Source organism: Monodelphis domestica, chromosome 1 (assembly GCF_027887165.1).
Source record: "Monodelphis domestica isolate mMonDom1 chromosome 1, mMonDom1.pri, whole genome shotgun sequence".
Taxonomy (NCBI): Eukaryota; Metazoa; Chordata; class Mammalia; order Didelphimorphia; family Didelphidae; genus Monodelphis; species Monodelphis domestica.
In genome coordinates, this window is record NC_077227.1 from 475,312,499 (window position 1) to 475,329,051 (window position 16,553).

A 16,553-nucleotide genomic window follows, 5' to 3' on the forward strand; every position below is an offset into this window, starting at 1 on the left:
TTAAGGCAAAGAAAAGAAGAAGGAGGGGTCCCTAACTACTTAAACCCCTTTCTCCCAAAGTTGAAATGACTTGAGCTCAAAAGCCTCAAGCCCCTTATGGGTTCAAGGTGATGAACCCTGATTTTTAGCTATGCCTAGCAGAAATTCTTCTTGTGGACTTTTCTTCTTTCTCAATCTCTGTCCACTTGTTGGAGGTTTGGGGGGAATACAGGTATCAGGATTCAGTGAAAAGAGAGGCTTCTTGGGATCTGGACCCAGTCAAAAGACTGTACCTTCTCTCTAGCTATATCAAAGCCAAAGACACAGGCTCCAACTATTTCCCACTGAATTCCTTTCTCTTGGAATTCCAAGATTACTTCTCCCATCCCCCACTGCTACAGCTGTGATCTTTGCATCCATTCCAGGCTCTTTGCATGACCAACATGACCAAAAATGTCTCTGGATTTCCTCCTCTCACACAGACTTTTACCTTTAAAATAAAGTTGGGCTGTTACTACTGTTGAGGGAATACTCTCCTAAAAACTACAGTTTTTTATTGCTTCTACCACCAGGGTTAGTTCTGGGTGTCTGCATATTTCAATTCTGCCAATGTGGTATGATTTAAGAAGTGTGCGCAGTGTTCTCCAGGCCTGTGCTCTAGTCTATGATTAACCACAAGCATTACTTTCTACCATGACTACCTCTGTTATTCTCCCCTTTTTCCCCAGGGGTATAACCCAGAATCTCATATGGGCAATGCAACAGAGATGTTCAAACAGTACCAGCAAAAAGATACCCTGCAATTTCTTTCTGATCAGTTTTTGGACCCCCTTACCACCTGTAAGCTGAGAGGTTTGGAAGCCACCTCCTGGCACTGATTCAAACTCTCCCAAGACTTTCTATTGGCTTGTGCCAGTCTGGGCACACTGTGGACTACCTTGTGCTAAGGATCGGGGCCTCACTGCTGGCTTGTGCCCAGGCTTGAAACCTCAAAGGGATAGAATGAGGTACCTTACTATTGCTTTCTGTGAAGATTCAGGGCTACAGTGCAGGTGCTCTGGACATAGCATGGGCCAGACTACACTCACTGCTCACAACAGTTAAATGGGATTTTATTACTGATTTCCCAAGCCATTGTGAAATAGAATATTACTTCACCCCATCCCTTCATCAGTTCTACCATTCCAGAATGCACTTTAAGACTTATTTGTATGTTTTTGGAGAGGAATTTTCCTCTATTTCACTAGTGTGGCATTATCATTTGGGAAAAGTATATTTTTAACCAAAAAATTATTTATTGAAATTTAAAAAGCAGTATCTTTTTGCCTAGTCACTGTAAATATGATAACTTTCAATTGGGGAATGAATAAACAAATTGTAGCTTAGGAATAAAATGGAATATCAGCAAACTGTACAAATTGAAAATATGAGGAATTTGGGAGGAAATGAAAAAACTTATAAAAACAATGCAGAATGAAGAACTAGGAGAAACATAAAGACAATCATCACAATAATGTAACTAAAAAGAACACTACAAGTAAGCCAAGCTCTCTGTAATTGTAGTGAAAAATCTTAAATTCAGAGAAGATATGAGTAAATGTATTTCCTTCATTACCCTAGAGGAGCAGAGGAATGCAAGAACAGAATGTCAGATGTGGTTTGCTTAACAGTTTTTCTTTTGCAGTCTAGTGGGTTTTGCTCATCCTTTCCCCCTACCTCCTCCAAATTCAGTTGGCAGAAATAGGAGGATAACAGAGATAACCAAGGAGTAAGGAATTAATGAAGTATACAATTGTATTTATGGTCTGTGTGAGTTTTTCTGATTGAATTTGAAAGTAAGATTGTATTAAATGACTGAACATTTGTCATGTCCCTAGTAGATATTAAAAATCTCAGCCTTCCAGTTCAGAAATCAATTAAATTGAACAGTTCAAAGCAGAAAGTAGTTTTGAGGAGCATGACTTCTGCCTTCAGTGAAGAAAGCTAACTGGTTTCAAGGGAGAATTACTAATGACAGTTGGGAACTGACTTACAAGGAGGAGTAGTCCTATATCTGTAGAAATAAAGGAGACCTCAAAGGTCCATTCATATCCTACTACATTGCAATACTACATTAATAATCCTTGTGTATGCCCTTAGCCATTGAAGACACAAATATTTGTGGATAATATGGTATGGACATATAAGGGGAGTTTTTCTCTAAACTGTAATTCACTTAACCATAACAATGGGAACTGACTTGATTCTATAAAGTCCAATTGAGTGGGAGTAGGGTTGGTAAGAAAAGCTTTGTCCTAATGTGAATAGTTCAAGGGTATTACAGGAAGAAAAAGGGCATTTGTTATTCATTTTTCAGTCATAAACAACCCTCCAAGACCCCATTTGGTGTTTTCCTAAGAAAGATAGTGGGATGGTCTGCCATTTCCTTTTCGAACTCTTTTTATAGATGAGGAAATTGAGACAAATAAAGTGACTGGCCCAAGATTACAGATAGTAATTATCTGAGGCCACATTTGAACTCAGAAAGATGAGTTTTCTTGACTCCAGACCAGGTACTCTTCTTTCTACTGTGCCATCTAGGTGTCCAACAAACAATAAGGCCTGCAATACTAAAGTTAGTAATTGCCTTGGTTACATGTATTTCCTAGATGTGTGCAGCACTACCTGTGTCTCACAAGTTTCTGCCTACTTTTCCCACTGATGGTGCATACATGGGTGTGAGGATTCAATTTGAGTTTTTTGGGGACATGGATTTTTATAGTTGTTTTTCTTACTCTGGAAATATAACATATGCCTTTTCTTTCAGTTAATTCTGTCTTGGTTAACTAATATGGTTTGCAACACCACTGGAGCCTTAAGAACTAGTTCTGGGAGAATGATTCCACAAAATGCCTCTTAGTACTTTGAAGAATAATCACCTCCCTGAAGACCCAACCTAAAGTTTTGTTAGTACCAACTTGTGGAGGTATGCTAGAGAGGGCACTAAACTTTGTTGTAAGAAAAAAAACTTGTTGGGTAGTTTGGTGTTGTATCATCAATAAGAACAATTTTTTAAAGCATCAATAAGAGATAGAATCAGTTAATTGATATACCTGAGTGAATGCTCACAAAACTGAAAATACCTTCTTTTTCTATTGCTCTGAAATCCCTCCCAACAACCCCCAGATTTCTGAAGATATTTGGGACACAGCATATTGGATTAATCATTTATTAAACATTTGCAGGAAAGGTCTCACCAAGAGTCCTGTCTTTGAAGAAGCAGAGCAGAGACAGGGATAGAATCAGCCAGCAGGTGGGAGGAAAGAACAAAAATCCAGTAGAAATGTTCATAATCCATATTAATGACTCTTTGTAGGAAGTAGAAGCTGTTCCCAGAAAAAGAATTGTTTAATTATTAGAAGTTCTTTGAAACAGTTGAAAGGATACTATTGATCATATAATATCAAAAAGTGACTTAGGAACTGGTAGTAGGGGAGTGGAGCTTGGAACAAAAGTAAAAAAATCATATCCTAAAGGTAATTTTGGCCCATGAGAAGGTAGTTGAGAAAGCATAGACTTTATGAAATATAATAATATTATCTGAGGTGAGTGGGAAGCCTTCTGAGAACAGAATTTGATAATAATAAAAATCCTTTTCCCGATAATCTTTAGGCTAGGAAACAGAGACAAATATCTTTAGGATACTGAGAAGCACAAAAATCCTTCTTGAATTAGATGGATTAAATAAATGGATTAGGTTGAATGAACTATGAATCTAGATTGTCACTCCATTCTCTGTCCAAGAACTTAACTTACATGCTCCTCCCGTTTCCTAACCTTGATGCTACTTTACAACCTTATCCCAATTCCTAGGTTTGATATTTTCCCATATTTTCCCTCCAAGTCCTATCCCTCTATTACATATCTTCAAATTAATCTTATATACATCAACTTTTGAAAGATGAAGAGAGAAAGGATAAAATTAAGACAGCACATAATAGAAAGATAATGTGAATCACCCTCATTCCTCCACTTTAAGCACTTGTTTCACCAGAAAATTTCAGGATGACCTATGAAAGGTCAAGCACTGGCAAGGACTCTAACACCAGATAAAAATCAGTAGGATCTTCCCAAATTGATTTGTATCTATTCTGCTTTATGCAGTAATAGACCAGGGCATACAACTCTAGTTTACTAAAGAAACATGACTTCCAGACGATATTCTCATGGTCAAAGTTTACATACCTGCATGCCAAGATGATCTTTATCTAAGCGTCTAGCATCGATCTGTGGAGACAAAGCAGGATATCAATGATTCTCAGATATGAATATTTATCAGACTTTTGTGACTATTCCAGGGGAAAGAGAAATAATATTGGGTGGGTGAGGACAAGGGAAATCAAACTAGGACTGTTTCGATTCTATGTAATTTTTCTCCTCTGAGTCACATAGGAAACATGGGGAATAAAAGACAAAGATGAGCAGAGCTTACCCTCCTTGCTCAGGTCCACAATTTGATCCTTACTAATTCCATGTTCTTTACATATTTCCACAAATAAATTCTTTATTTCATCTGTCAGGTCTGGAGTCCGGCCTGTATTATGACAGTGATAATGACAGATCAGTCTCTCTCATTGCTTATTTGCAACAATATATAGAAAAGGAGAAGTATGGATGAATGTGGTCTGTAGAATCATGAGGAAGGTGCCTATGACCTTGATCTGGGGGACCAAATTAATAATTTTGTGGATTATAACTATCACGTGCCCTGAATTTGATGCCATAAGTTATAAAGGAGGACAGAAGATTCTCATTTGATTATCAGTAATTCTATTGACAAACATTTATTAAGCATCTACTATTTGCCAAGTACTCTATGAGGCATTAATAATGCAGACAAAGGAGAGCTAGCTCTTTCACTCCTTTAAAAAAAGAACATTTTCATAAATAAATAAAAGCAAGTGTGATCCCCTAATGTTACAAAATTACACAAGAAATATACAGGTAAATACAAATTGAAGTCTTTTTTGAAGACAGGAACTATCATCTGGGGTAATTAAGGAAGGCCTTTGAAACCATACAGAACTTAAGATGAACTTTCAGCGGAGCTGGAGAGTCCAAGGGGTGAAGACAAAGAGGTGGAGCAACCCATCATGAGGTACAGCATTTTTAAATGCATGAATATGAGAGATGGAAGACCTATGCAAGTAAATGGGTCAATTAGTTTGGAACAGTGTATAGGAGGAACCTCCAATTCATGTTATCAGCCCAGAAAAATAAATTTAAAAAATCAGTGATGCTTCTTGATCATTTTATTAACATGAACAGGATTATGTTTTGGGAACATCAAATTAATATCTCTGTGGAGGATAATTAATAGAAGGGAGATGATGGATGATTAGCAGGTCCTTATATCCATCTAAATAAGAGGTGATGAAGGCTTGAGCTGAGGTTACAGGAATTGACAACTGTTTGGATATTTGGGATGAGTGAAAGAGAAGGGTAAAGGAAGATTTCTAGATTGTGAGGCTGGGAGACTGGAAGAATTATGTGTCCTCAAAAGAAATAGGAAAGTTAGGAAAAGAGAGATACATTTAGTAGAAATGATAGTGAAATATCTTGTTGAGTTTGAGATAACTTTGTTTTTCAAGATGGAAATGTAATTTAGATTATTAAAGATGCAGAAGTGAAGGTCAGGAGAAAAATAGAGACATATGCAAATTTTGGAATCATTAGCATATAGTTGAATCCACGAAAGCTGATAAAATTGTCAAGAGAGAATGTGTAGGAACTAGAAGAAAAGAGAAGAGTGTCCAGAATGAAGTCCTGTATTTATCTCTGCAGAGGTGGTGATCCTGTAATGGTTACCAAAAACCACAGCATGACCATGTCATGGAAATCTAGGAAAGAGGAATAAGATAGCCACTTTCACCATCTCCATTTGATATGTGGGTAGACTTTTTGAGTGAAGTCAAAAAGGTCAATTACTTTCTATTTTAATTCAATCTTCAGTTCTGAATGTATTTTCCCCTCCTCTATTTATGGAGACACCCTTTAAAATAAAGAAGAAAGGAAGAGAAAAAAATATCTGACTAGTTATGTCTAGGAGACCAGTCCTTAATGAGATAGTTAGCCTTAATTGAGGAAGAGTGCAGGATTTAGTTTCCAAAAGACCTGAGTTCATCATGCTAGGCATGTAACTTAATTTTGAGCTTCAATTTCCTCTTCTGTAAAATGGGAATAATTACATCTCCTACCTTATAGGACTATTAATAGCAGCAAAGGAGCTATTATAGACAAAAAGTTATATAAAATTTACTAGTTATTTATTTATTAGTGTGTGTGATTTACTCCTTGTGACATTTTTACTCACTCTGTATTCTTCTTCTAGAATGAACTTCCAGCTGGCTCTGGCCCTCTAATTTCTACCTCCAAGGCCCAGTTCAAATGTGAATATCTCTAAGAAATCACCTTATTCCCTCACTTAGAAGTGACATTTCTCTGTTCATAACTGTCTTAGAATTTGTCTGTTGACTTCTGGATTAAGATGGCCCCAGAGTAGAAGCAAAGTTCTTCCTCTCCTCTCCACCAACCAATATAAAGTTCCTCAAAAGGACAAAACCAAAATCAAATGAGTGAAGGGGCTCTACTTTAGGACACAGCATTGAAGGTAGGCAGAGTTTGGGCATTTCCATGCTAAAAGGGGACAAAATTACTCCTACCAAAGTGGGAGCTCATCACCCCTCCCCATTCCACCTAAGGCGCCAGAGTCAGGGCAACTGCAGGGCAACCTCTAGGTTCTCAGGAAAGCTGTCTGAGGACACCACAGACTACCCCTAAGAGCAGTGAGACTTGAAAGCCCGGGAGGCTTCAGAAATATGGAGACAGGGCACAGAGATTGGGCAGAGAGGGACAGCTCACAGCAGACTCAATGGAGACTTGAAAAATAGCATCAGGGCAAAAACCTCTCCAGAGCTCAATACAAAGACTTTTCTACTTTCTGCACTCAGACCTCTGTGGGACAATCTCTAGGTTCTCATGGGTTGGCTGAGGATAGCACTGACTTACCCCTAAGAGCAGCCAGACATGGGACCCCAGGAGGTTAAGGAAACATGGACCTTGGGCTCTGAGACAGCACAGGGCTACATGCCATGGAGACTTGAAAAATAGCATCTCTGGATCTCAATACCTACTTTCCTCAATCAGACTTCTGACCAGGAAGGAACAAATCAATGGCCAAAATCAGTCAAGAACTACAATCCACAAGTACTAAAAAAAAAAAAGAAAGAAAAAGAAAAAAGAAAACTCTGACCCTAGATAATTGCATGCAAAAAAACTCCAGACCACAGAAAAGACAGCAAAAGATGACGAACAAGTAAACACAGACCTTCCAAAAAATGGAAATTGGTCACAAGCTCTTGAGGATCTCAGATTAGGGATTATGAGAAAGATAGAAGAAACTTGGCAAGAAAAGTGGGAAATATTTCAAAAAGAAAATAATAGTTTAAAAGACAGAATATCCCACTTGGAAAAAGAAGCCTAGAAATCAAATGAAATGATAAGCAAATTGAAGACCATAAATGGCTTGCTGGCAGCCATGAAAAGCAGGATAGACCAAACCAAAAAGGAAAATCAATAGATCTTAACTGAAAATAAGTCTTTAAAAATTAGAATTGGGCAAGTAGAAGCCAATGATCTCACAAGACAACAAGAATTAACAAAGCACTCAAAAGAATGACAGATTAGAAGTAAACAGGAAATATCCTATTGAGAAGATGGTTGACTTGGAAAACAGGTCTAGGAGAGACAATTGGAAAAAAAACCCAGAAACTTTGACATCATACTACAAGAAATTATCCAAGAAAGCCGCCCTCATATTCTTGAAGAAGACAAAATACACATGTTAAGAATCCATAGATAACCCTCTACATTAAATCCTCAAAAAACAACCACCAGGAATATAATGTGCAAATTCAAATGTTTCGAAGCTAATGGGAAAATATTGCAAGAAGCCAGAAAAATAAAATTCAGATATCAAGGAGCACCAATCAGAATTACACAGGATCTGGCAGCCTCCACAGTAAAAGACCACAAGGCTTTGAATATGATATTCAGAAAGGCAAGAGAATTGGATCTACAACCAAGGATCATCTACTCATCAAAACTGACAATATACTTCCAGGGTAACATATGGGCATTTAATAAAATAGAATATTTCCAAGTATTTAGAAAAAAAAGACCAGAACTAAATGGAAAATTTGATGTACAAATACAAAAATCAAGAGAAACATGAAAAGGTAAATAAGAATGAGAGGGGGAAATTTTTTAAGGGATTCAATAAGGTCAAATTGTTTATATAACAATATGGAAAATGTTACTTGTATCTGTCAAAATCATATTTGCTATTATAGTAGTTAGAAGAATTATTCACAGGTAGAGGTTAGGGCACTAAGTGGTTTAAGATGATGAACAAAAAAAAAGCAGGGAATATAAAATGGCACCAAGGGAAACTTGAAGGAATAAGAAAAATAGCATAATCTATACCACATAAAGAGGCACATGAAAGGGGGAGGGGAAGAATACTATTATAAGAAGGAGAGGAAGAGAATGCTAATAGGTAATACTTAAACTTTACTCTCAGTGGAATTGATTCTAATGCATCTAGATCTATTGGGGTATCAAAATCTATCTTAACCTACAGGAAATTTGAGAAGGAAAAATCAAGGTGGGGAGTGGGGTGAAGAGTACAAAAAGGGAAGGAAAGAGAGGGGGAGGGTATTTAACGGACCCTGAAGAAAAATAAGAGGGGAATGAGAATGGAGGAGGGGGAAAAGGAAATAAAACAAAGGTGAGGATTAGGGGGACTGACTAAAAACAAAAGATTGGTATAGAAGGAAATAGTGAAAGAAGAAAGGGTAGGACTAAGAGGAGGAATCAGTATGGTGGCGTATACACAGGTGGTAATCATAACTCTGAATGTCAAAAACTGCTGGGGAAATTAGTAAACAGTATGGGAGAGATTAGGTTTAGATCAACATCTCACACCCTATACCAAGATAATTTCAGAATGGGTGAATGACTTGAATATAAAGAAGGAAAATATAAGTAAATTAGGTGAACATAGAATATTATACCCATCAGGTCTATGGGAAATGAAAGATTTGAAGGCTAAGTAAGAGTTAGAAAATATTAGAAAACATAAAATAAGTAATTTTGATTACAATAAATTGAAAAGAATTTGTACAAACAAAACCAATTAAACCAAAATTAGAAGGAAAGTAGCAAATTGGAAAAAAATCCTGGAAGAAAAACCTCTGGCAAAGGCCTAATTACTCAAATTCATGAGGAGCTAAATCAATTGTACAAAAAAAGCAAGCCATTTTTTTTTGCCTATTGACAAATAGGCAAGGGACATGAATAGGTATTTTTTCAATTAAAGAAATCAAAAGTATCAATAAGCACATGAAAAGTGTTCTAAATCTCTTATAATTAGAGAAATGTAAATCAAAACAACTCTGAGGTTCATCCTCACACCTAGCTGATTGACTAACATGACAGCAAAGGAAAGTAATAAATGTTGGAGGGAATGTGGCAAAATTTGTATATTAATATATTGTTGGTGGAGTTGTGAATTGATCCAACCTTTCTGGATGATAATTTGGAATGATGCCCAAAGGGCTTTAAAAGACTGTCTGACATTTGATTTCATCATACCACTGCTGGTTTTATACCCCAAATATATAATAAGGAAAAAGACTTGTACAAAATTATCTATAGCCAAGCTCTTTGTCGTGGAAAAAAAAACTGGAAAATGAGGGGCTGACGTTTGATTGGGGAATGGCTAAACAAATTGTAATATTTGTTGGTGATGGAATACTATTGTGTTAAAAATAATGAACTGGAGGAATTCCATGTGAACTGGAATGACCTTCAGGAATTGAAGCAGAGTGAAAGGAGCAGAATCAGGGGAACATTAAACATGAAGATGAATACACTGTGGCACAATCAAATGTAATGGACTTCTCCTACTAGCAGAAATGCAATGATGTAGGACAATTCTAAGGGACTTATGAGAAGGAACACTACCCACACCCAGACAAAGAACTATGGGAGTAGAAATGCAGAAGAAAAACACATTATTGAACATATGATTGGATGAGGATATGATTGGGGATATTGACTTTAAACAGTCTATTGAAAACAGTAATAATCTGGAAATAGCTTTTGAGTAATGATATATGAAAAACCCAGTGGAATTGCTTATTGGCTCCAGTGGCAGGGAGAGCAGAGGGGAGGAAAAAAACCATGAATCATGAAACCATGAAAAATATTCTAAATTAATTAATTTAATAAATTTTTAAAAAGGAAGGTAATGAGTGGCTTCTCTCAATTTCTATTTTTTTCCTTTTTGTTCATGGATATCAAGACAGTTTCTACTGAAGATTTCTTATAATGTTATGTCTGGATTCTTTTCTTGATTATGACTTTTGGGTATTCAAATGATTCTTAAATTATCTCTCCTGGGTCTTTTTTTTCAGGTTTTGTTTTCCTTTCTATTAAGGTAATTTAGATTTTCTTTTTTTTTCCTTTATATTTTTATTGCTTCTTGATGTCTTATGATTTCATTAGGTTACATTTGGCCAAATCATAATTTTTAGAGAGTTATTTTCTTCCTTGAATTTTTGTGTTTCCTTTTCCATTTGGCCAATCCTACTCTTTTGGGGACATCCCCACTGATAAAACAATTCACATTGTTTTCTTTATAACTCTTATCATGAAAAAGGGAAAGGAAAAATATTAGGGTACATACCATAGAGTTCTGCCCAAATGGTCACTTTTCCGTTTTTGTAATTATACAGGACAAATATGACATAATCTCTTCCTTTTCCTTTAATATAGCCTTTATTCATTCCATCATCTGTGAATTCATGAAAAGATCATGTAAGAATTTTGATACTACAGGAATAAGGAAAAAGATTTAAAGCCTATTGATAGTTGAATGTCCTGTAAAGTCCTTTCCCTGGAATTTCTATAAACATAAATTCCATCATTATCTTTGAAATCTCAAGAAAACTGTTATTCTATTGACAAATCTTTTCTTTTGACAACATTCCTCTCATCTACCTCTAAAGTCACAGAATGTTAGAAATAGAAGGAACTTTAGAAGTCATCTAATCCAATAACCTCACTTTACAGATGGGAATACTGAAGTCAAGAAAGTGTAAGAGACTTGGGCGAAGTTATACAATAAATAATTTTGTATTTACTTCCCATAAAAACTAATTGGACCTCTAGAACTCTGTAGGGAGGAAGTCAGAAGGTCAGTGATTTTGCAGATCTAGATTTTGCACAGTGTAGTCATGATGGAATAAAAACAAAGAAATGGAAAACTGAATACGTCCTCCCACTACCTTAAAGGCATTGTTTTATATACTCCCAACCTTTAACCACTTCTTTGTTAATCAGAGTTCATTAATTCATTTCAGAATAATACTGAAAGATAACGAAATCCTCATTTATACTTACATTGCACAATTATTACATCATCTACTACTTGACCAGTCAAAGTGAATGGAACACATTTTCCATTTTCCCTGGAATGAAGATAGGATTATAATAATACCTTGTGTTTATATAGGAAATTTTACTATGAAACACTTTTGCATTTATTTTATTAAATTTAATTTTGTGCCTAAAATCTGTACAACATTTTTTAAAATTTCTTACACAAGTGATAATCATCTATTATATTAAATTGAAAAGGTTTTACTCATGCAAAAAAATTTTTTTTAAAGTAGATCAATGTCTGAGGCCAAATGTGTACTCAGATCTTCCTGATTCTAGGTACACTAAGCCCCCTACATGAGCCACCTACATGGTCCAAGTGTGAATATTAGCAAAAATTGTTCAGAAAAAAAGTTAATTTTAGAACATTGTTTGTGGAGCTACAAATTGGTAGAATTTTTCTGGAAAATCATGTGAAATTATGTTAAGGAAAGGCATAGTCTTCTCAAGACAGTCAATAATTTTTAAAGACTTTTTATAAAAAGACAGTACTTCTTTTAGTAGGAAAGAATTATAACTATATGGGGAATGGCTACATATTGGGGAATGGCTACATAAGATTCAGAAAATGTCAGAGTGAAGTGATTTTGCTTCTTCCCTTTCTCATGCTCATTTTTTTGTCTTCTTAACAGATAGGCCTCAAATATCCCAACTCTACCTCAAAATGAAAACTGGTGATTAAAAAAGGTTTGGAACAGAAGTAAAATAGTAATTTCTCTAACTGGTGATTAAAAAGATCCAAACTTCATAAAAAATACTTTTAAGCAACATCACCTCTCATCTGGCAAACAAGCTTTAAGTATGTGGGTAACCTTTTCCCTTTAATAGTTGTCCTTTATGTTTATCAAACCAGCCACATAGTGGGAAATTCATCACTACTTGATGCCAGTATCAGCTTGTGTGGGTTAAGGGACCCCAAAGTTATTACCCTGGTTTTTGTTTCCTCTTACATATGAACAGACTAACACAGGTAACACTTACCTTTTCATGAAGTTTCCAACTAGCATACCATTGTCCTCTTTGATATTTTTGACAAACATCTTGTAGACGCCTTCTCCCTTAATCTTAGATTCATTATCTGAGGCCAAGCCAATAGAGTACCACACTCCACTAAGCTGTGCGAAAGAATTTGGATGAGAATTGAGAAAAACTATCCTCAGACCCACAAACACATGATATTTTAGAACTGGGAAAGATTATATTCTAGATCCCTCATTTTTAAAGTGATCAAAGAGAGGCCTCAAAAGTGAAGTATACCCTTCCCCAATTCTACCTATTTCATATATTATCTTTATAGTATAACAGAAAGATCACGAAACTAGGAGTTGGGAAGTTTTAGTTCTGATCTTGTTTTGTTACTAACTCACTATTATGACCTTTGGCAAATTATTTAACCTTTCAGTGTCTTGGTTTGCTCATGTCTTCAATGAAATTAATTATATTTGTACTGTGCGCTTCAGGTATCATCCCAGAGATATTATTTTTTCCTTTCTTCTACTATGTATCTTGGACTTAGGTATGACTGATAATTTTGGCAAGTACTTGGGGAATGTGGGGGGTTAGGAGAATGCTACTGGAATAAGGAATATCTAATTTGTAGTCATAAGAGTAGTTCTCCTTTATGGAAGTATGTGTCTCTTCTCTGACTCTAATCACCTGTGGTTCTGAAGAATTATCTTTCTTTTCTACAAATGTCTGAGATTACCATCTATGGTAGAATTAATGTGACATCTAATTCTAGCATATGTGTAGAAGCAAAGCCCTCAAGATATCATTTGAATCCTATAGACAAAATTGGTTTAAATGGCAAATCACAGAAAATAGAACTAGCAGGGTTTGGTCATCTCATTAACTATTGCAGTCAAAAGGAAAGAGATTAGGTTTCAATTGTACCTTGTGGAATTAGACATCTTTTTTTTTAAAAGAATGACATCTCAGGATTCCAGCATTTTAGAGTTACATAGTTCTTATAGATCATTCAGTCTAAACTTTATTTGGCAGAAGCAGAAATTGGTCTAGGGATTTACACTTTGATGCATGAGAGTTTGGGTATATCTAAATTTTTAAAAGAAATATGCCATGGGCACACCTTCATGTATAATTTCATATTTTCTTCTGACTTTGTTCACTGATAGATGACACAGCCATTGGGAGGGAGCAGCTTTGATGAAAAGACACAAATAGACATCTTTTCCTTTTTATGCAAGCCCTGTCTTTCCTCTCATGACCAATGGAAGTTGTGTTTTCCTTATCCATTGTCCACAGAGCTTTTCTATACCACTCTATCCACCTGTTCCCAATTTTCCTCACTTACCTCTAATAAGTCACCCCCCTTGTTGTCATCAAGGGCCTGGAGTCCACAAACTAGGGCCAGCCCCAGAGTCAGCACTAGAATTTTCATCTTCTCAGGGTTTTTCTCTGATGCTTCAGCAATAGTTGAACATGTGAGAAGGGCTTTGATGAATACTCTGGGTTCTCTGATCAGTAGCCTTTATACCTCATCCTAGGACAGGGTTCCTGATGATGTGGCACTATGGAGTAATCCTTCAAAGTGTCCTTTATTCAGTCATTGGGCAATGGTTAAATGCTAGCCAAAGATCTCAAGGACAGATTAATAATGAATTTTTGACAACATTAATTTGACACTTCTGAAATGAAAATTTCCAAGATCAACAGTCAATGTTAGGTTGGGCCAATTTCCGATGATCAACGCTGTCTATCCTGAGATTAGAGAATACATTTCCTATGTTTTCTATCCTAATGGCAGTTATGAAATTAACACTTGCTTACCAAACACCTAATATATGTGGAACCTTGCCTTAGTAAACATGAGAAAAGTGCCTCCCCAAAGAAATACATATATCATTGCTCTCTGGGAGTTTTCTATCTAGTCATGGAAATGCAATAAATACATAAGTGGCTATTATGTATAGAGCATAATTCTAGATACTGACCAAATTAAAATGTCTGGATTCAATTTCTTATGTCAGCGATGGTGAACCTTCTAAAGACAGAGTGCCAGGCCCCACCCTTCACCATCCCACAGATTGAGTGCTGTGCTTAACCCCCTCCCCCCGGAGGTCATGTGCTATTCCCCTCCCCACCACTGAGGGCCAGGCATGCCATGCCCCCCTTAGGGGAGAGACCCCCACATAGGGGAGAGAGAAAGCAGTCCTATTGGATTGCTGGGTGAAGGAGTGGTTGAAGTGAAGAAATGTCATCAGGCACTACTCATCAGAGGAGGGGAAAGGAAGAAACTCCATCTGAGTCCCTCTACCTTTCTAGTAATTAACTCTGTAGGGGAGAGGACAGTCAGGTGCCCACAGAGAATGCTCTGAATGCCATCTTTGGCACCCATGCCATAGACTCAACATCACTGTTCTATGTGGTGCTTAAAGTCTAATTCACAATAAAGAACACGAAAGGCATTCTTCTTTTTGTTTTCATTTTGAATTTAAGGGTAAAGAGAAATTCCCAGATATAAAAGTCCTAGTTGTGTTGTGTATCCACACTTTATCATATTTGAGGTCTTATTCTAGTGACCTAATTTCAATTTGCTTTCAGATAAAATTTTATTCAATTTAATAGATATCTATTAGCTATCTGTTATGTTCACAGCACTGTAGTAGATAATAGGGATGCAAATCTGTCATGAAAGCAATCTGTCCAAGAAACTTTCATTTGACTGGACAAGATTTACAACTTGTATATAGGAAAGTAAGTAAATTGTGTTATATATACATACATATGTATATATATATATATATATATATATACACTTATATATAAACTTATATGAAATACTTTCTAGCAGTTGAATGCTTCTAGTTATAAATACCACATGTAGAATGACCTGTACTTTGTTCTCATATCTAACAGCAATAGACATCATAGAACTGGGGTATTAGAACTGTTTACTGAACTGATCTGACTAATATCCAGAAGCCTCTCTACTATATAATGTTTTGGCTGCTCTTGTTTATTTTCATCTAGAGCTTGAGAACTCTGAGGAAAGTAAAATCTTATAGATGCAATAGAAGATATTTTAAGGCAAACAGAATCCTATTGCTCTTGTGGTGACCTTGAGTGGTTTTTGTGCTACCTATGATTTGAGAGAAGAGAAATTTCTCAGGGGTTTTAATGCATTGGTTTCTACCACTCTTCCTGGCTTGAGAGGGAAAAATTCTTAAGTGTCCAGAGAGCTGAGGAACTTTGCTGTTCTCTCACATACTAGAAGTGTTGTCACTGAAGTGATTTAGAACTGTTTTTAGCAAGGGTTCAGATATAGAAAATACAGACCCCAAGCTTAGGGCTGTTGTTTCAGTGAAAGACTACAAATAGCTGCTTAACTAAAAGAACTTAACATTACTGCAATTGCTATAGAGCAGCACAGAAATAGTAGTAGAAAAAAATAGTAGTTTCAGTCAACAAAAGAGCAGAAATGAGATGAGCAGATGAATCATTGTCCATATAATTTTCATTTTGTTCCCTTTAGATTTTATTTGGACAATTTCAAACATTATTCCCTGGTTACAAAAATCATATTCTATGCCTCCCTCCCCTCCCCCTGACCTTCGTGTTGCCGACCCACAATTCCACTTGGTATTACATGTGTCCTTGATCAGAACCTATTTCCATGCTGTTGATGTTGGCATTAGGATGTTCCATTAGGGTCTATATCCCCTATCATATCCCCTCGACACATGCAATCAAGCCATTGTTTTTCTTCCATGTTTTTCCTCCCACAGATTTTCCTCTGAATGTGGATAGACTTCTTTCTCATAGATCCCTCTGGGTTGTTCATGATCTCTGCATTGCCACCAATGGAGAAGTCCATCACATTTGATTGTACCACAGTGTATCAGCCTCTGTGTATAATGTCCTCCTGGTTCTGCTCCTTTCACTCTGCATCACTTCCTGGAGCTTGTTCCAGTCTCCATGGAATTTCTCCACTTTATTATTCCTTTTAGCACAATAGTATTCCATCACCAACATATACCATAATTTTTTCAGCCATTCCCCAATTGAAG

At 36.3% G+C, this 16,553-nt stretch overlaps 1 protein-coding gene across 1 annotated transcript; it reads right to left on the minus strand.

Annotated features, from left to right (window-relative positions):
• Positions 1 to 2,601: 2,601 nt before the first annotated feature.
• Positions 2,602 to 14,011, minus strand: LOC103095774 (trichosurin-like). Its single transcript, XM_056793758.1, has 7 exons — positions 13,838 to 14,011; positions 12,505 to 12,638; positions 11,485 to 11,552; positions 10,769 to 10,876; positions 4,451 to 4,552; positions 4,204 to 4,245; positions 2,602 to 3,344 (listed from the first exon to the last, which is right to left on the minus strand). The coding sequence occupies exons 1-6, from the start codon at positions 13,922 to 13,924 to the stop codon at positions 4,235 to 4,237; spliced, it is 510 nt and encodes a 169-aa protein (XP_056649736.1). The 5' UTR covers positions 13,925 to 14,011; the 3' UTR covers positions 2,602 to 3,344; positions 4,204 to 4,234.
• Positions 14,012 to 16,553: the final 2,542 nt, after the last annotated feature.